The 20,118-nt window shown below is 52.0% G+C and overlaps 2 protein-coding genes across 2 annotated transcripts in view; both read left to right on the top strand.

Annotated features, from left to right (window-relative positions):
* The window catches only part of PI4K2B (phosphatidylinositol 4-kinase type 2 beta), a 34,284-nt gene extending 29,156 nt beyond the window's left edge, over window positions 1–5,128 (top strand). The window contains exons 8-10 of the mRNA XM_060247280.1: window positions 1,039–1,172; window positions 1,656–1,715; window positions 2,615–5,128. Coding sequence (XP_060103263.1) covers window positions 1,039–1,172; window positions 1,656–1,715; window positions 2,615–2,788 — 368 coding nt within the window. The 3' untranslated portion in view covers window positions 2,789–5,128. The remainder of the gene's footprint in view (window positions 1–1,038; window positions 1,173–1,655; window positions 1,716–2,614) is intronic.
* A 7,107-nt stretch (window positions 5,129–12,235) lies between these two features.
* ZCCHC4 (zinc finger CCHC-type containing 4) overlaps window positions 12,236–20,118 on the top strand; it is a 33,090-nt gene continuing 25,207 nt past the window's right edge. Inside the window, exons 1-2 of the mRNA XM_060246214.1 lie at window positions 12,236–12,359; window positions 19,299–19,381. The gene's annotated coding sequence lies outside the window, so the exon portion shown is untranslated. The remainder of the gene's footprint in view (window positions 12,360–19,298; window positions 19,382–20,118) is intronic.

Here is a 20,118-nt window from a genome sequence, read left to right as displayed (position 1 = left end):
TTGGGTGTACTCACCTAAGGTGCTCTAAGTGAAATAAGAATTATCTCAACTTTACAATTGACAGCTTTTTCAGGGTTTGTAGACTCTTTCGGGCTCAAGTGCCGTGTTCTACTGGAAAAAGTTTTCCTTACAGACGTTTCATTCTCAGCTGCGGAGAACATCCTCAGTGGCGTTGCAGCCGGAGCAGGCGCTCTGACCTTCTTGGCTGCTGTGCATTGAGTGAGGCCAGGGCTGCTGGAGAGCTGCTATTTCTAGGCTGGAGGGGGTGTGTTGAGAGGGCAATTGGTTTGTAGATGTGCCCATTGTTTGGTGGGGCTTCCTGGAAGGGAAGTGATAAGGAAACTGGCTGTTGAATGTGACCATTGTTCTGTGTTAATTGCTTCACACCCCTTCCAACCCTCCCAGCAATTAACACAGAACAATGGTCACATTCAACAGCCAGTTTCCTTATCACTTCCCTTCCAGAAAGCCCCACCATACAATGGGCACATCCACAAACCAATTGCCCTCTCAACACACCCCCTCCAGCCTAGAAATAGCAGCTCTCCAGCAGCCCTGGCCTCGCTCAATGCACAGCAGCCAAGAAGGTCAGAGCGCCTGCTCCGGCTGCAACGCCACTGAGGATGTTCTCCGCAGCTGAGAACGAAACATCTGGAAGAAAAACTTTCTCCAGTAGAACACAGCACTTGAGCCCGAAAGATTCTACAAACCCTAATGATGTTACCAGCTGTGAAAACCTGAAATCTTTGATAGCTTTTTCAGGCATTGTAATAAGAGAATGCTGTTTAACTAACGTGGCTTAACTCGTTCTTATTGTAAATCATACTGTCTTCAAGGCAGTGTTTAACACACTGAAAAATGATAGTTGCAAAGTTTAATTTTAATCAAGGACTATAAGCAGAATTACATGTTTGAAGTTGTGCTTCCTGAAGTCCGCACACAGAGAAATGAAAGTTTTATTATGTTCAAGATGTTAAATGGGAGATTTGTTCCTTTCGTCTGCTAACTTTGCTTCCTTCCTCCGGCCGTTCCCTTTAGATCCGTTCCACTGGGCTTGGCTACCACAAGCAAAGGTCCCTTTTTCTCAAGAGACGATAGATTTGGTTCTTCCTCGTATCTCTGACATGAACTTTGTACAGGATCTTTGTGAAGATCTTTATGAACTGTTCAAGGTAACTTTTGTAAGTGGTTAGAACTACCTGGTGGAGAGGGCTTTCTCCTTTCTCAGTTGGCTGTGTGGAAAACTAAACAATTAAAGACACAGAAGTTCAATTCTTACAGTAAATTTGTCTAGGATTTTCTTGCTCTGTGTGTATGTGTGTATATATAGAGAGGGGGGGGGGGGAGGAGGGGGGGGGAGAGAGTGTGAGAGAGTGAGTGTGAGAATGAGAATGAATAAATATATCCTTTAGGAGACAAGAAACATACCCACAATGGCAGAGCAAAGTATTTCCATTAAAACTTCAGACAGTTCACAACCTATAAAGCATTACACATTGTTTGCATTGGCTGAGAAACACACTTGATTGGATACCTTTCCAGAATATATGAATAAGAGTGTATTATTTTTGAGCTCTCTTAAAACTGGTTACATATATGTAGGTCTGACGTGAGTTGTGAACTTTTCTGAGCACACTTTGTCTTTTTGACTGCAGACCGATAAAGGCTTTGACAAGGCTACCTTTGAAAATCAAATGTCTGTCATGAGAGGGCAGGTAAGAACACCTTATATTACATCATAAAGCTTTTTAGATGGGTTTCCACATAACGTCGTTGCTGAAGATGCTGACGTTCAGCAGTTCGTGTTAGCTCAGCCTTGAACTGCTGTTAATGGCATTGAGCCATCTCACCACTGACTTCATCCTCCTCCTGCGCGGTGCCCTGAAACTGCGGCACTCAAAGCAACGAAGGGGTGTACAGAGGGAGGGGTGGCTGATACAAAAAGTTCAGGCTAACAGTCTTAGCGAGCTGTTGAGGGTCAGTGCAAATTTGGCCCTAGTGCCCAAAAGGGGGCTGGGTGGGGTAATCTAGAAAGTGAAGCCAGTTGGTTTTAGGACAGGGGTGTTGAACTTATTTGTTATGAGGGCTGAATCTGACATAGATGAGACCTTGTCAGACCAGGCCATTTGTGTGCCTATTTAAAATTACGTAGCAGAGAATATAAACTTTTTTAAACGGCAAGACAAACACGACTAAAGTTTTTTTTTAGAAAAAAAAACTTTAAACATGCTTAAAACGTTAGCAGTTGTGGTCTTAAAGGTGCTTTCTTTGTATTTTTCCCATGGGATCCCAGGAACTGGGCAAAGGAAGCTCTGGCTCTTTCCCTCCCTCCCCAGGAGACCAGAAGGGGAAGGAGCCTCAGCCAGTGGAGAAAATAGAGGCTTTGCTCTGTAGCTCCTGCGTGGTTGAGCAAGCCTTGCAAAGCAAGCTGAGATACAGAAGGAAGCAAGAGAGAGGGAGAAGGAAGCAGACAAGAGACAGTTGCTCGGGGGCCTGATGGGAGCCCTCCAAGGGCCTGGTTTGGCCCCCAGGCCACATGTTTGACACCCCTGTTTTATGAGCTGTTTTTGAAAGAGCAAACTTCTTACTATCATCTATCCTCCTGCCATTACAGATACTTAATCTTACTCAGGCACTAAAGGATGGGAAAAGTTCCCTGCAGCTGGTGCAGATGCCTCGTGTGGTTGTGGAGAGAAGCCATGGTGGGACGCAAGGACGGATTGTTCATCTGAGCAACGCCTTCACTCAGACGTTTCACAGCCGGAAGCCTTTTTTTTCTTCCTGGTAGGAGCCGGACAAAAGGCTTTTGTTTTAGCAAAACTCTGCTGTGTGAAGGTTTCACACGGACGGAATTCTGCTGGACACAGAGCGCTGGACTGCCAAAACCTCAGAACCTTTTGAGAGTTGCATTTTGAATGTAATAAGTTTACAGTTTGTTTAAAATTGCGAAATTCTGCATCAGGGAAAAAATGAGGAACTTGTCCGATGCTATATTTTTGTAGGCGGAGTTGATGTTTTCCGTACTTAATATTAAAAGGTGGAGAAGAAGTTTACAATGCCAAAGACTACTTTTGACTACAATGTTAAGAAACCGTTCCGTTGGAAACGTCAGAAATCAATAGCCTAATTATCTTTGTTCAAAACGGAGCAGAGCCTTTTCATTCCTTGTCTGTAAGAGTCCTGCCCTACATTCTTCCTTAATGATACCAGATTTCTCCGTTAGTTCTTAGAGCTCCATATAGTCAGACGTCGGAGAGTTGTCTCTCAGTGGGTCCAGTATCACTGCTTGCACATTTGGAAACAAAGGGCATGAAGGTAATGAAATAAATCCCACAGAAATACAGGAGGGGAGATTTATGTTATGTTTTTACTGAATTCACAGACCTCTGCAGTGTAGCTCCCAGGTGTGCCCAAGTGGCATTTCCCTGCTTGCGTTGAGAAACGGAGGCGAGCCTTTTAATCACACACGTGTCCTGCCTGACCACACTCAATGCACTGAGCATATTGTGTGACTGGAGCCCGCACATTCAGATACGTGCCTCAACTTAGTGATAAGATTATCAGTGGGACCTGCGGGCATATTCGTGTGGGACATCGATGTGAATATGAATTGGAGACTTGTCCCTGCATCCTACCGTCTGTAGATAGAATTGGGCGGGTGGGGGGAGGCGGGGTTAAGAACCTGCTGTAAGCTCAGTTCCAGGTATTTTCCTTGCAGTTGAGCCAACCTAATGCTTAAAGGTACCACTAGGGGAAGAGAAGATAAAAGCACAATAATGCCTTTTGTTTTTCTTGCTGCAGACCAAGTTATTCAGGTGGGGTTTTTTTCATGCTTAAAGGCTGCACGTTAAAGCTGGTCTCCATTTAGAGCTGTATGCCTTTGCGCTACAGTACTTTTTGGTCCTGAGATTTTGGGCGTTTTCGCACTGACCTTACTCCGGAGCGACGTCCCTCTTCACCGCGCAGCGTCTGCACGGATTTCGCACCAACTGCTCCACAGAACCCGGAAGAGCTGCAAAGTCCCGCGGCTTTTGCGTCGCAAATGTAAACTGTTTTTTGGCGGTTTACATTTGCGACGCAAAAGCCACGGGACTTTGTGGCTCTTCCGGATTCTGCGGAGCAGTTGGTGCGAAATCCGCGCAGACGCTGCGCGGTGAAGAGGGACGTCGCTCCGGAGTGAGGTCAGTGCGAAAACGCCCTTTGTGAGTTGTTGTTTATGACTGGTATATTGAATTTTTCTCCATTTGGGACAAGATGTCAACTCTGTTTCTTTGCATTGTTTTATAGCTCCCCCCCCCCCTTTCCTTTTTTAATGACGGTCAATGCCCGTTCTTTAGCTGAACACCAAAGCTGAACCGTATCCGCTGCCAGTCTGCGAGAGCCCTTGCCCTGGATTGGCACATCCCTCTCTCCTAACTGCTGCCGGATCTCACCAGAAAGGTTTGCAGATTGGCTCGCTTTCTGGGTTCCCATCCATTTCTCATCACAAAAGCCCTCAGCCGTCTGGGGCCTCTGCTGCTGAATATAACTCGATTCTGAAATGTCAGTTCCGGAGCTAATAATTTAGGCACCTTCGTTAGTTGTACTTTTTTTAAAAAAAAAAATTCAGTGTTATACTTGAATGTCAGGGCCTAAGTGGTGCCTGCAGCGAAGATGAAAGTTCTCTGTTAAGTGTTTCTAGCAATGTTGTATCTTCCGCTGCTGAGCAATACTTCCGAACTACTCAAAGCGGTCACTTCCTGGTTTCATGTGATTTGGGAGATGGTAAACTAATTAACGCAGCATGTCGGGACGATATACTTGATATACTGGAATGTCGAAGCCTTAAAAATATCAAATTCATTGTACTGTGGCTTGAGAAAACAGAGTTGTCAACTTTATACATTTACTGTGGTTTCTGTTTTTATCAGTGCTCTTTAATTTTTTTTTTTTTTTTTTTTTGAAGAAGAAGGTATTCTCACACTCTGCTCACACAATAAACGTCCTGGTCTGTGATGTAAGTTTTTTTAGTTCCAAGTGTCTTACTGATTTGCTGCTTCTCTTCTTTCCCCTGAGGTTTTCCTCAGAAATGGATTTTATGCCAACAAGTTAATGATATACATCTATTAAAATGTGTCATTTGAAGAAGCTTTCCTTCCTGCCGTTCTTTTGATGCAAACCCATTCTGGTTTTTATTATCCCGCTTCCTTCCTCCTTGGATGTGGTCAGGAGGTGTGGGGGGGGGGACCTCTAAGCTGCAGAGTCTTGTGAGCAAAAATTTTACTTTGTGAGCCATTGGCAGGCCTCAGATTCAGCAGGAGCTCACAGGAGGGCAGCTCCTGAACCTTTCTGAGAGTTCCCCCTCCTCCCCCACCACCTCCCTTCTCCATTGAATAGTAGGTGCAGCTGCATAACATTCCCTGGATGAGCTCCACCACCTGTTCTACAAAATGACCCCTGCCAGTATTAAAAGTTGTGAGCTACTACATAAATTATTGTGCTTTGGGGGCCATCCTTCCTGAGCTGAGCTAAGACAAAAACGGTGTGTGAGCTGGAGGCTGAAAATCTGTGAGCTAGCTCACTCTAATTCAGCTTAGAGCAGGGGGTGGCCAAACTTGCTTTAATGTCAGAGCCACACAGAATAAACGCCAGATGTCTGAGAGCCACAAGACATGAACGTCAGATGTTTGAGAGCTGCGAGACATGAACATCAGATGTCTGAGAGCCACAAGACAGGAAGGAAGAGGGAGGGAGGAAAGCAAATAGATGGAGTGGGAGAGGCAGTATGAAAGCAACTTTAACTGCATTCTCCAGGCTGCCAGCTGGCTTGGCTTGGACAAGTGATTTAAAGAGACAAATGCCTTCTCCAAGCTGGCCTACAGGGCAGTGGGGGCTTCAAGAGCCACACGATATGTGTGAAAGAGCCACATGTGGCTCCTGACCCACAGTTTAGCCACCCCTGGCTTAGAGGGAAGACTGGTGTGGACCTCCTCCATCCCAACAGCCCTGGGAAGGGGGAGGCCGACAACAGCAAGCTTCATAGTGACAGAGTGGAGGTGGGAACCCGGCTGTAGTCCCAAATCAGGCTGACAACAATGGCAGTGATGTTTTGCATGGATGAAGCTGTAATGCTTCAGTCTGGAAAAGCACCTTTATCCATAGGAAACAAAATCAGCAGGAACAGCAGTGCCAGTTCTGAATACAGCGATCACGTTTGCCTTCATTTTGTCCCAGGCTTACTAGCAAGAGAATAATTTCACAGGCCTTCTCGCATTCTGACATGTTCCTGTTTTATTGGTTTCCCACCCTTAGCGCTACCCAGATCAAAGGCTTTCTCCGTTTGTCAATTGGATTTTAACTTTGTGCCGCTTTGCATTCTAAACCACTGCCCACCAGCTATATGTAGCTCTGCTCACCGCACCTCTTTCCTCGGCTGAAGAATGCACACGAAAGCTGACATTCTGAATAAAACGAAGTAGGAGTCAAGCGGTACCTTTAAGACCAAAGTCTTATTCAGAATGTAAGCTTTCGTGTGCTCTAAGCACACCTCATCAGATGCGGAATTCTGTACCTGATTCCTTAAGAACATAAGAGAAGCCATGTTGGATCAGACCAATGACCCATCTAGTCTAACACTCTGTGTCACACAAAAATTTTTTTATATATATATATATGGCCAAAAAAAATTTATATATATATGGCCAATTTTTTATATATATATATATATACACACACACACACTGTGGCTAATAGCCACTGATGGACCTCTGCTCCATATTTTTATCTAAACCCCTCTTGAAGGTGGCCATGCTTGTGGCCGCCACCACCTCCCGTGGCAGTGAATTCCACATGTTAATCACCCTTTGGGTGAAGAAGTACCTCCTTTTATCCGCTCTAACCCGACTGCTCAGCAATTTCATCGAATGCCCACGAGTTCTTGTATTGTGAGAAAGGGAGAAAAGTACTTCTTTCTCTACTTTCTCCATCCCATGCATTATCTTGTAAACCTCTATCACGTCACCCCGCAGTCGACGTTTCTCCAAGCTAAAGAGTCCCAAGCGTTTCAACCTTTCTTCATAGGGAAAGTGTTCCAGCCCTTGTCTGATGAAGTGTGCTTAGAGCACACGAAAGCTTACCTTCTGAATAAAACTTGGTTGGTCTTAAAGGTGCAACTGGGCTCCTACTTTGTTCTGTTGCTTCAGACCAACACGGCTGCCCACCTGGATCTATAAAGATGCTGACTGACAGGAAGGAGGAAACCCATGCAAAGGCCTCCGTCCCCCACCCTGGATTATCCAGGAAAAGGCAACCCTAGATGGCTCACGCAGAGAAGGGGAGGCAGCTTCCACTTCTGAATGAACTAATGTTGAGAGAAGTGGAGTGTGGGGAGCTGGGGAAATTGGCCTGCTCACGTCCCTGGGAATTCAGAGTATCCAGAGTATCATGAGAATTCAGAGTATTCAGAGTATCATGATCCTCCATCGTGTTCTCTCTAATTGGAAACTTAAGGCCTGAGTGCTTGTCAGTTGAGCAGAGAAACGACTCAGCTGTAGATGCATATTTCTAGGGAACTAGAAATAAACCACTGCATTTTAATGTTGCAAATGCTTAAGCGGCTTCTTTCATAACGATGCAATTATATTATCATCACAAATCAAAATTCATGACATGTCCATAGAAAAAAAGTTATTTCACACCACTCTTGTAAGGTAGTACTTTCAAAATCAGAATGGGATTTCACATTCGTGCAAGCTGCAAAGTAACGTATTGTAATGTGTGAGCAATTGCCTCCAAAGCTAAAAGAAAAGCAGCCAGTGGAAGGTGAACGAAACACAGAACTGAACCGAGGACCTGTGTAGCCGCTGCACCTGTCAGACTTCGGCCTGCTACCCATAGGAGGAATCATATACGCGTGGTTCTGTCGACGTCTTTCAAGCAAAGGAGAACGGAGACAGTGGATGTAAAGTACCACCTTACAAGAGTGATGTGAAATAACATTCTGATTTGAAATAACTTTTTGATTTTTCTATGGGTATTTAATGAATTTTGGTTTGTGGTGATAATAATATAATTGCATCATTATGAAAGAAATTGCTTAAACATTTATTTGCAACATAAAAACGCAGTGGTTTATTTCTAGTAGATAGATCCAAGCGGGTAGCCATGTTGGTCTAAAGGAGCTGAACAAAGGAGGAGTCAAGTGGCACCTTTAAGACCAACCAATTTTTATTTAGAACGTAAGCTTTCGTGTGCTCTTAAGCACACGTCATCAGACGAGGAATCCGGCACAGTTGAGCAGAGCCATACATAGCTGGTAGGCAGTGGCCCAGAATGCAACATGGTACAGATTTAAGAACCAATGACAGTGAAGTAAAATGATCTGGTAGGCAGTGGTTTAGAATGTAAAATGGTACAATGACAGAATAGTCAAAATAACAAATTGAGCAAACCTTTGATCTGAGTAGCATGAGCATGCAAAAGCAACAAAACAGTAGCATGTCAAAATGTGAGATTGTCTGTCAATGACAACGGGAGATGGGTTCAATATATGTAATGGGATAAGCAACCGAAGTCCCTGTTTGAGTGTGTCAATACAGCTAAAAGAGAAATACATTGGATAGTGATGTTCTTGCCCACCTAATTTACTTTTTAACATGGAAACATAACTTTAGTTTGCCATAGGAAAAAGGAATACAATAAAATATAGTGAAAATGGGTAAAGCATATGTAATGAGATATACAGCCGATATCCCTATTTTGAGTTGTCAATACAAATAATTATAAAGGTAAAGGTAGTGATCACTATGACAAGTCTCATTTTAAATAGCCCTACGATTTAACTGGTGATAATTGCTACTAACTAAAAATATTCCTAACTTTCCAACCCCAAAAGGACAAATTCATCAGGTTTTTAAAAAAGAGTCCAAAAGAGGAAGGAAAAGGAAAGGTCCTCTGTGCAAGCACCTGTCGTTTCTGACTCTGGGGTGACATTGCATTCATGTTTTCACGGCAGACTGTTTTACGGGGTGGTTTGCCATTGCCTTCCCCAGTCATCTACGCTTTCCCCCCAGAAAGCTAGGTCCTCATTTGACCGACCTCGGAAGGATGGAAGGCTGAGTCAACCTGGAGCTGGCTACCTGAACCAGCTTCCGCCGGGATCGAACTCAGGTCGTGAGCAGGGAGCTCCGACTGCAGTACTGCAGCTTTACCACTCTGCGCCACAGGGCTCTTATCAATAATTAACATTAAAACGGTAAAGGAAAAGGTTGTCCCCTGTGCAAGCACCAGTCGTTTTCGACTCTGGAGTGACGCTGCTTTCACAACGTTTTCACTGCAGACTGTTTTACGGGGTGGTTTGCCATTGCCTTCCCCAGTCATCTACACTTTCCACCCAGCAAGCTGGGTCCTTGGAAGGATGGAAGGCTGAGTCAACCTGGAGCCAGCTACTTGAACCCCGCTTCCGCTGGGATCAAACTCAAGTCGTGAGCAGGGAGCTTGGACTGCAGTACTGCAGCTTTACCGCTCTGCGCCACGGGGCTCTTCCTTTATTGCATTAAGGTAAAGTTAGTCCCCTGTGCAAGCACCAGTTGTTTTCGACTCTGGGGTGCCTTCCCCAGACATCTAGGCTTTCCCCCCAGCGAGCTGGGTCCTCATTTGACCGACCTCGGAAAGATGGAAGGCTGAGTCAACCTGGAGCCGGCTACCTGAACCAGCTTCTGCCGGGATGGAACTCAGGTCGTGAGCAGGGAGCTCCGACTGCAGTACTGCAGGTTTACCACTCTGTGCCACGGGGCTCTTATTAATAAAACATTAAAAAGGTCAAGGAAAAGGTTGTCCCCTGTGCAAGCACCAGTCGTTTTTGACTCTGGGGTGACGTTGCTTTCACAACGTTTTCACGGCAGACTGTTTTACGGCATGGTTTGCCATTGCCTTCCCCAGTCATCTAGGCTTTCCCCCCAGCAAGCTGGGTCCTCATTTGACCGACCTCGGAAGGATGGGAGGCTGAGTCAACCTGGAGCCGGCTACCTGAACCAGCCTCTGCCGGGATAGAACTCAGGTCGTGAGCAGGGAGCTTGGACTGCAGTACTGCAGCTTTACCACTCTGCGCCACGGGGCTCTTATTAATAAAACATTAAAACGGTAAAGGAAAAGGTTGTCCCCTGTGCAAGCACCAGTCGTTTTCGACTCTGGAGTGACGCTGCTTTCACAACGTTTTCACTGCAGACTGTTTTACGGGGTGGTTTGCCATTGCCTTCCCCAGTCATCTACACTTTCCACCCAGCAAGCTGGGTCCTCGGAAGGATGGAAGGCTGAGTCAACCTGGAGCCGGCTACCTGAACCAGCTTCCGCCGGGATCGAACTCAGGTCGTGAGCAGAGAGCTCAGACTGCAGTACTGCAGCTTTACCACTCTGTGCCATGGGGCTCTTCCTTTATTGCATTAAAGGTAAAAGGTAAAGGTAGTCCCCTGTGCAAGCACCAGTCGTTTTCGACTCTGGGGTGCCTTCCCCAAACATCTAGGCTTTCCCCCCAGCAAGCTGGGTCCTCATTTGACCGACCTCGGATAGATGGAAGGCTGAGCCAACCTGGAGTCGGCTACCTGAACCAGCTTCCGCCGGGATCGAACTCAGGTCGTGAGCAGAGAGCTCCAACTGCAGCACTGCAGCTTCACCGCTCTGCGCCACGGGGCTCTTTTAAACTTAAAGAAATAATTAGACTGATACACAATTCTGTTAAGAAACTTGGAGTTGGAACACTGCGGCTTCAGAACCATAGCAATGAGCTGCCCAAAGCCGCGGCTCCACCCCGCGCCCTTCCCGGGCTCTGCTCGCCTGTCCCGCGGAGACTTTCAGGCTCCCTGCGGCCGCGAGAGCATAGAGACGGAGCCGCCAGCCGCAGCAGCCCTCACTTCCGGGTTCCGTGGGCGGCGCTGCGGAAGGGAAGCGGGTCGCTTGGGAGCCCGAAGTGTGCGTCGCGGGTGGAGGGCCATGGCGGAGGGGGGGCCGCGCTTCGGGGTGGCGCTGCTGCTGGGGCGAGACCCCTGCGGAGGAGCTCCTGCCCCACGCTGCCCGCACGGTGAGTCCGCTGCTGGAGCTAGGGTTGCCGATCCCCAGGTGGGGGCAGGGGATCCCCTCGTTTGGAGGCCTTCCCACTCTTCAGGGTCCTCAGAAAGCGAGCAGGGGAGGGAAATGTCTGCTGGGCGTTCCATTATTCCCTATGGAGACCGATTCCCATAGGGTATAATAATGGAGAATTCATCCGTGGGTATCTGGGGCTCTGGAGGGGCTGTTATTTGGGGTAGAGGCACCAAATTTTCAGTATAGCATCTAGTGCCTCTCCCCAAAATACCCCCCAAGTTTCAAAAGATTAGACCAGGGGGTCCAATTCTATGAGCCCCCAAAGAAGGTGCCCCTATCCTTCATTATTTCCAATGGAGGGAAGGCATTTAAAAGGTGTGCGGTCCCTTTAAATGTGATGGTCAGAACTCCCTTTGGAGTTCAATTGTGCTTGTCACAACCTTACTCCTGGCTCCACCCTCAATGTCTCCTGGCTCCACCCCCAAAGTCCCCAGATATTTCTTGAATTGGACTTGACAACCCTACTGCTGGCCCCCTTACTTCCAAGTCCCATTTTATTATTTAAATTTTTAATCAGCTTAAAGGACTGCACAGAAGCCACAACGGATGAACCTCATTTTTGCTAATATTTTGTAAAAGATCTATCAGATCAATGCTTTTTCCCTCTGTAATGCTACCCTCAGCTCCTCCAGCAAACTTGCTTCATGCAAGAGCCAGGTAGAGTAAGCATCAGATGTCTGATGAATGTCAGATGTTTGAGACCAGGAAGGAAGAGAGATGGGGGAGGTGGAAAGAAAGCAACTTTAACTTTAAAGGCATTCTCCAAGCCAATTGATTTAAAGAGACAAATGCCTTCTTCCAAGCCAGCTAATGGGGCTTTGGGGGCTTCAAGAGCCACACGGTATGTGTGAAAGAGCCACATGTGGCCACCCTGGTTATAAACAGATCAAATGGGATTTCCTGAACCTTCTCAATATTTCCTGGCTTTTGTGCAGGGATCGCTTCTGTTCCATGGGATTCAGTGGGATCGTGCCTGTGCTTTTCTTTTCTCTGGATTGCTCTCACTTGGAAGGCAGGGGTAGTTTTGATGTCCATCTTAAGTGGCCTCTTCCATTGTAGTTAGGATGTGGACTCCCCTTCTCTTCAAGTTGCCTGGAAAAGCTTCCAAGTAACCCTCTCTTCCAGGGCCCACGCTTTTGTTCGCAAAGGTTCGTCAAGGGAAGGAGGAAGGGAGAAGATTTTATGCTTGTTCTGCCTGTAGAGAAAGAAAAGACTGTAGCTTTTTCCAGTGGGAAGATGAAAAGGTAAGCAGAAAAGCAGTATTTATGGGTCAAATTAATTACAAATCCCAATCTATTTAATCTCAGGGAGAGTGTTTCCCTCTAATTCACCACAATGCAAAGGAAAAAGGAAAGGAAAGCTCCCTTGTGCAAGCACCAGTCGTTTCCGACTCTGGGGTGACGTTGCTTCCACAAAGTTTTCACGGCAGACTTTTTACGGGGTGGTTTGCCATTGCCTTCCCCATTCATCTACACTTTTCCCCCCAGCAAGCTGGGGACTCATTTTACCAACCTCGGAAGGATGGAAGGCTGAGTCAACCTCGAGCCGGCTACCTGAAAAGCCAGCTTCCACCAGGGATCGAACTCAGGTCGTGAGCAGAGCTTAGGACTGCAGCTTTAACACTCTGCGCCACGGGGTTCTTCCCAATGCAAAGACTGTGCTTAAATCTCTCCCACCGAAATCAAGAAGGGCTTCTGAAAGTGAAGGGACTGCCGGTGCATAGACTCTTGTGCAACCTCAGGGCTCCTGAAATCTCTGGAATTGACTAAAGGCATTTGTGGATGAGACAAATCAAGGGTATGTTTGCCATCCTCTAGGTCGGGGGTGTTGAACTCATTTGTTGTGAGGGCCAGATCTGACATAAATGAGACTTTGTCAGGCCGGGCTGTGTGCGTACCTATTTAAGATTAGGTAGCTAGGGTGGCCATAATGTCTGAAGGCCAGCCAGGGACACCTTGGGGGGGGGGAAGGCAGGAGTGCGCGCGCGCGAAGCGCTCGCGCCGCCGGAAACAGGAAGTGACGTCACTTCCGGCGACGTCACTTCCGGCGACGTCATACCACCGCCGGAAACAGGAAGTGACATCACTTCCTGTGACATCATTTCCCCCGCGCCACCTGCCGGAAACGGGAAGTGACATCACTTCCTGTGACATCATTTCCCCCGCGCCACCTGCCGGAAGCAGGAAGTGACATCACTTCCTGTGACATCATTTCCCCCAAATGGCATCATTTCCCCCAAATGCCACTGCCGGAAACAGGAAGTGACTTCACAGCACTTCCTGTGACGTCCCCAAAAATCCCCCAAATATCACCGCCGGAAACAATTTTGTTCTCAAATCCTGTATATACTTCATCAGTATATGGGATAAGGCACTTTCTCAACTGTGCTGCATAATGCAGCCTATTTATTTTGTCCTGTTGGCTCTGTTGGCTCTATCTGCGCCACCTTCATCACTTTCGGGGTGTGGATCCCCAGTGGGGTGGGCTCCCGACTCCCTCCGCCAGCTGTTTCTGATAGCCCTGCGCCCCCTCTTTCATTTGATATGTGTCCCGTGCGGGTGCCACCCTCCTGCCGGGAGATGCCGCAAAATGAGCCCCCTTGAGGCTTATGGCGGCAGGGCTCGGGGGAAGCAAGCTAGACTGCTGTTCTTTTGAGGGGTTATAGAGTGTTTCGAGCCCCTCCCTGTGGCATTGGTCCCATCGTCGTGGGACCCAGGGGGCCGGCGCAGCAGCCTGCCGAAGCAGCCTGTCACTAATAACACAGGTCGAGATGCGGAAGTGACTGACAGGCTGCTTCAGCGGGCCGCTGCGCCGGCCCCCTGGGTCCCACAACGATGGGACCGATGCCACAGGGAGGGGCTCGAAACACTCTATAACCCCTCAAAAGAACAGCAGTCTAGCTTGCTTCCCCCGAGCCCTGCCGCCATAAGCCTCAAGGGGGCTCATTTTGCGGCATCTCCCGGCAGGAGGGTGGCACCCGCACGGGACACATATCAAATGAAAGAGGGGGCGCAGGGCTATCAGAAACAGCCGGCAGAGGGAGTCGGGAGCCCACCCCACTGGGGGATCCACACCCCGAAAGTGATGAAGGTGGCGCAGATAGAGCCAACAGAGCCAACAGGACAAAATAAATAGGCTGCATTATGCAGCACAGTTGAGAAAGTGCCTTATCCCATATACTGATGAAGTAAATACAGGATCTGAGAACAAAATTGCACCAGAAGACACAAACACAAAGCTCCCTTACACTGAATCAGTGCTTGGGTCCACCAAAGTCAGTATTGTCCACTCCAGTCACAAACACAAAGCTCCCTTACACTGAATCAGTGCTTGGGTCCACCAAAGTCAGTATTGTCACATAAGAACATAACAGAAGCCCTGTTGGATCAGGCCAGTGGCCCATCCAGTCCAACACTCTGCGTCACATAAGAACATAAGAGAAGCCCTGTTGGATCAGGCCAGTGGCCCATCCAGTCCAACACTCTGCGTCACATAAGAACATAAGAGAAGCCCTGTTGGATCAGGCCAGTGGCCCATCCAGTCCAACACTCTGCGTCACATAAGAACATAACAGAAGCCCTGTTGGATCAGGCCAGTGGCCCATCCAGTCCAACACTCTGCGTCACATAAGAACATAACAGAAGCCCTGTTGGATCAGGCCAGTGGCCCATCCAGTCCAACACTCTGCGTCACATAAGAACATAAGAGAAGCCCTGTTGGATCAGGCCAGTGGCCCATCCAGTCCAACACTCTGCGTCACATAAGAACATAACAGAAGCCCTGTTGGATCAGGCCAGTGGCCCATCCAGTCCAACACTCTGCGTCACATAAGAACATAACAGAAGACCTGTTGGATCAGGCCAGTCCAACACTCTGCGCCCATCCAGTCCAACACTCTGCGTCACATAAGAACATAACAGAAGCCCTGTTGGATCAGGCCAGTGGCCCATCCAGTCCAACACTCTGTGTCACATAAGAGAAGCCCTGTTGCATCAGGCCAGTGGCCCCTCCAGTCCAACACTCTGCGCCACATAAGAACATAAGGAGGGAAGGAAGGGAGGAGGGAAGGGAGGAGGGAAGGGAAGGGAAGGGAAGGGAAGGGAAGGGAAGGGAAGGGAAGGGAAGGGAGGAAGGAAGGAAGGAAGGAAGGAAGGAAGGAAGGAAGGAAGGAAGGAAGGAAGGAAGGAAGGAAGGAAGGAAGGAAGGAAGGGAGGGAAGGGAGGGAAGGAAGAAAGAAAGGAAGGGAGGGAGGAGGGAGGGGAGGAGGGAGGGAAGGAAGGGAGGAGGGAAGGGAGGAGGGAAGGGAGGAGGGAAGGGAGGAGGGAAGGGAAGGGAGGAAGGAAGGAAGGAAGGAAGGAAGGAAGGAAGGGAGGGAGGGAAGGAAGAAAGAAAGGAAGGAAGGGAGGAGGGAGGGAGGGAAGGAAGGAAGGGAAGGGAGGGAGGGAAGGAAGGGAGGGAAGGAAGGGAGGAAGAAAGGAAAGAAGGGAAGAGGGAGGGAAGAAAGGAAGGCCGCCCCCCCCCCCCGCTTTCGGCCCCCTTACCTGCGGTGGCGGTCGGCGGCGAGTCGGGCGGCGGCGGCGGGTCCGGCGGCGGCGAGTCCAGCGGCGGGGGCGGCGGCGAGGCCAGGGAGGCGTCGGAGAGGCCTTCCTTGGCCGGCGCTGGCCCGGGAAGGCCTTCCAGAGCCTCTGGAAGGCCTTCCCGGACCAGCGCCGGGTGCTCCGCGGCCTCCCCGCGGCCTCCGCTGGTCGCTGGGGGCCTTCCAGACACTCTGGAAGGCCCCCAGCGACCAGCGGAGGCCGCGGGGAGGCCTTCGCTGGCCGGCGCTGGTCCGGGAAGGCCTTCCAGAGGCTCTGGAAGGCCTTCCTGGACCAGCGCCGGGTGCTCCGCGGCCTCCCCGCGGCCTCCGCTGGTCGCTGGGGGCCTTCCAGACACTCTGGAAGGCCCCCAGCGACCAGCGGAGGCCGCGGGGAGGCCTTCGCTGGCCGGCGCTGGCCCGGGAAGGCCTTCCAGAGGCTCTGGAAGGCCTTCCCGGACCAGCGCCGGGTGCTCCGCGGCCTCCCCGCGGCCTCCGCTGGTCGCTGGGGGCCTTCCAGACACTCTGGAAGGCCCCCAGCGACCAGCGGAGGCCGCGGGGAGGCCTTCGCTGGCCGGCGCTGGTCCGGGAAGGGCTTCCAGAGGCTCTGGAAGGCCTTCCCGGACCAGCGCCGGGTGCTCCGCGGCCTCCCCGCGGCCTCCGCTGGTCGCTGGGGGCCTTCCAGACACTCTGGAAGGCCCCCAGCGACCAGCGGAGGCCGCGGGGAGGCCTTCGCTGGCCGGCGCTGGCCCGGGAAGGCCTTCCAGAGGCTCTGGAAGGCCTTCCCGGACCAGCGCCGGGTGCTCCGCGGCCTCCCCGCGGCCTCCGCTGGTCGCTGGGGGCCTTCCAGACACTCTGGAAGGCCCCCAGCGACCAGCGGAGGCCGCGGGGAGGCCTTCGCTGGCCGGCGCTGGCCCGGGAAGGCCTTCCAGAGGCTCTGGAAGGCCTTCCCGGACCAGCGCCGGGTGCTCCGCGGCCTCCCCGCGGCCTCCGCTGGTCGCTGGGGGCCTTCCAGACACTCTGGAAGGCCCCCAGCGACCAGCGGAGGCCGCGGGGAGGCCTTCGCTGGCCGGCGCTGGTCCGGGAAGGCCTTCCAGAGGCTCTGGAAGGCCTTCCCGGACCAGCGCCGGGTGCTCCGCGGCCTCCCCGCGGCCTCCGCTGGTCGCTGGGGGCCTTCCAGACACTCTGGAAGGCCCCCAGCGACCAGCGGAGGCCGCGGGGAGGCCTTCGCTGGCCGGCGCTGGTCCGGGAAGGCCTTCCAGAGGCTCTGGAAGGCCTTCCCGGACCAGCGCCGGGTGCTCCGCGGCCTCCCCGCGGCCTCCGCTGGTCGCTGGGGGCCTTCCAGACACTCTGGAAGGCCCCCAGCGACCAGCGGAGGCCGCGGGGAGGCCTTCGCTGGCCGGCGCTGGCCCGGGAAGGCCTTCCAGAGGCTCTGGAAGGCCTTCCCGGACCAGCGCCGGGTGCTCCGCGGCCTCCCCGCGGCCTCCGCTGGTCGCTGGGGGCCTTCCAGACACTCTGGAAGGCCCCCAGCGACCAGCGGAGGCCGCGGGGAGGCCTTCGCTGGCCGGCGCTGGTCCGGGAAGGCCTTCCAGAGGCTCTGGAAGGCCTTCCCGGACCAGCGCCGGGTGCTCCGCGGCCTCCCCGCGGCCTCCGCTGGTCGCTGGGGGCCTTCCAGACACTCTGGAAGGCCCCCAGCGACCAGCGGAGGCCGCGGGGAGGCCTTCGCTGGCCGGCGCTGGCCCGGGAAGGCCTTCCAGAGGCTCTGGAAGGCCTTCCCGGACCAGCGCCGGGTGCTCCGCGGCCTCCCCGCGGCCTCCGCTGGTCGCTGGGGGCCTTCCAGACACTCTGGAAGGCCCCCAGCGACCAGCGGAGGCCGCGGGGAGGCCTTCGCTGGCCGGCGCTGGCCCGGGAAGGCCTTCCAGAGCCTCTGGAAGGCCTTCCCGGACCAGCGCCGGGTGCTCCGCGGCCTCCCCGCGGCCTCCGCTGGTCGCTGGGGGCCTTCCAGACACTCTGGAAGGCCCCCAGCGACCAGCGGAGGCCGCGGGGAGGCCTTCGCTGGCCGGCGCTGGTCCGGGAAGGCCTTCCAGAGGCTCTGGAAGGCCTTCCCGGACCAGCGCCGGGTGCTCCGCGGCCTCCCCGCGGCCTCCGCTGGTCGCTGGGGGCCTTCCAGACACTCTGGAAGGCCCCCAGCGACCAGCGGAGGCCGCGGGGAGGCCTTCGCTGGCCGGCGCTGGCCCGGGAAGGCCTTCCAGAGGCTCTGGAAGGCCTTCCCGGACCAGCGCCGGGTGCTCCGCGGCCTCCCCGCGGCCTCCGCTGGTCGCTGGGGGCCTTCCAGACACTCTGGAAGGCCCCCAGCGACCAGCGGAGGCCGCGGGGAGGCCTTCGCTGGCCGGCGCTGGCCCGGGAAGGCCTTCCAGAGGCTCTGGAAGGCCTTCCCGGACCAGCGCCGGGTGCTCCGCGGCCTCCCCGCGGCCTCCGCTGGTCGCTGGGGGCCTTCCAGACACTCTGGAAGGCCCCCAGCGACCAGCGGAGGCCGCGGGGAGGCCTTCGCTGGCCGGCGCTGGTCCGGGAAGGCCTTCCAGAGGCTCTGGAAGGCCTTCCCGGACCAGCGCCGGGTGCTCCGCGGCCTCCCCGCGGCCTCCGCTGGTCGCTGGGGGCCTTCCAGACACTCTGGAAGGCCCCCAGCGACCAGCGGAGGCCGCGGAGAGGCCTCCCCCACCGCTGCCGGCCCCGCGCGCGGGCGGGGAAGGCGGGGAGTGAGGGAGGGAGCGTCCCTGCGCGTGCGCAGGGGCCCTGCGCAGGCGCAGGGACGCTCCCTCCCTCACTCCCCGCCTTCCCCGCCCGCGCCCGCGGCCCACCGGCTCCTGGGCTGCCTAAACCGGGACCTTTAATGGTCCCGGTATAGGGAGCCCGGGATCCGGGATTGGGTGGCCAGATCCGGGAATGTCCCGGGAGACCGGGACGGTCTGGCCACCCTATAGGTAGCAGAGATATAAACTTTATAAAGGACGCAGACAAACACAATTAAAGAGTTATTTATTTTTTTAAACTTACAACATGCTTAAAACATCAGCCCTCATTGGTCATAAAGGTGCTTTCTTTGTATCTCTCCCATGGGATCCAGAGCCCTATAGAATAAATGCCAGATGTTTGAGAGCCACAAGAGATGAACGTCAGATGTTTGAGAGCTAGAAGGAAGGAAATAGATATGGGAGGGAGAAGCAGAAAGAAAGCAACTTTCACTTTAAAATGCATTCTCCAAGCCATGAGCTGGCTTGGCTTGGAGTAGTGATTTAAAGAGACAAATGCCTTCTCCAAGCCAGCTGGCAGGGTGGTGGGGGCTTTGAGAGCCACACAATACATGTGAAAGAGCCACATGTGGCTCCTGAGCCACAGTTTGGCCTGGACTAGGACTGAGAGACCTGGGTTCAAATTCCCATTCTTCCAGGAAATGATTATATATGTATGTTTGTGATTTATTTATCTTTAGCTGGGAAGGTCATTTTCAAAGGAAACTTTGAAATTTCACTTGACAGTGCCTTTGAAACTCTATGGTTGGGAACATTTTCACTGTTGATTTAGACATTTCTCTCATGTCTGCCTTTTTCAGGTGTCTGAAGCGAGGCTTTTAGCCCAGGAGAAGTACAACCAAAGTCGGCAGCCCTCTTTCTCTCACGCACAAAATGTGGAAAGGTATAGCTTATCCCTGTAATGAATTGATGTTGCGGGCTGGCCTGTGAACAGTTTGCTAAAACCTGAAGCATCTGAAAGGGTATCTTTTCATCTCAAAAGAAACCCAAAAAAACCTTGCAGAGTTCTCCTTGAAAGCGCTTTTAAAAATTCCATTTACAGTGCAGTCCTATGCAGAGTTACTCCAGTCCAGGTATGGCCAAACTTGCTTAACGTAAGAGCTACATAGAATAAATGTCAGATGGGGAGGGACGGTGGCTCAGTGGTAGAGCATCTGCTTGGTAAGCAGAAGGTCCCAGGTTCAATCCCCGGCATCTCCAAAAAAGGGTCCAGGCAAGTAAGTGTGAAAAACCTCAGCTGAGACCCTGGAGAGCCGCTGCCAGTCTGAGAAGACAATACTGACTTTGATGGACCAAGGGTCTGATTCAGTATAAGGCAGCTTCATATGTTCATGTTCATGTTTGAGAGCTACAGGACATTAACGTCAGATGGGAAGGAAGGAAGGAAAATAGATGGGGGAGGGAGGAGAGGTGGAAAGAAAGCAACCTCAGTTTTAAATGCTTTCTGCAAGCCATTAGCTGGTTTGGCAATGATTTAAAAAAGAGAAATGCCTTCTGCAAGCCAGCAACAGAGTGGTGGGCCAATGTTCCCTCTGAGCTGCAGAGTCTTGTGAGCAAAGATTCTACTTTGTGAGCTCCTGGCATTAAAGTTGTGAGCTCCTGCATCGATGAGTGTGCTCT

This window comes from Heteronotia binoei, chromosome 9, assembly GCF_032191835.1.
Source record: "Heteronotia binoei isolate CCM8104 ecotype False Entrance Well chromosome 9, APGP_CSIRO_Hbin_v1, whole genome shotgun sequence".
NCBI classification, from domain to species: domain Eukaryota; kingdom Metazoa; phylum Chordata; class Lepidosauria; order Squamata; family Gekkonidae; genus Heteronotia; species Heteronotia binoei.
This window is presented reverse-complemented; position numbering and strand designations above follow the sequence as displayed.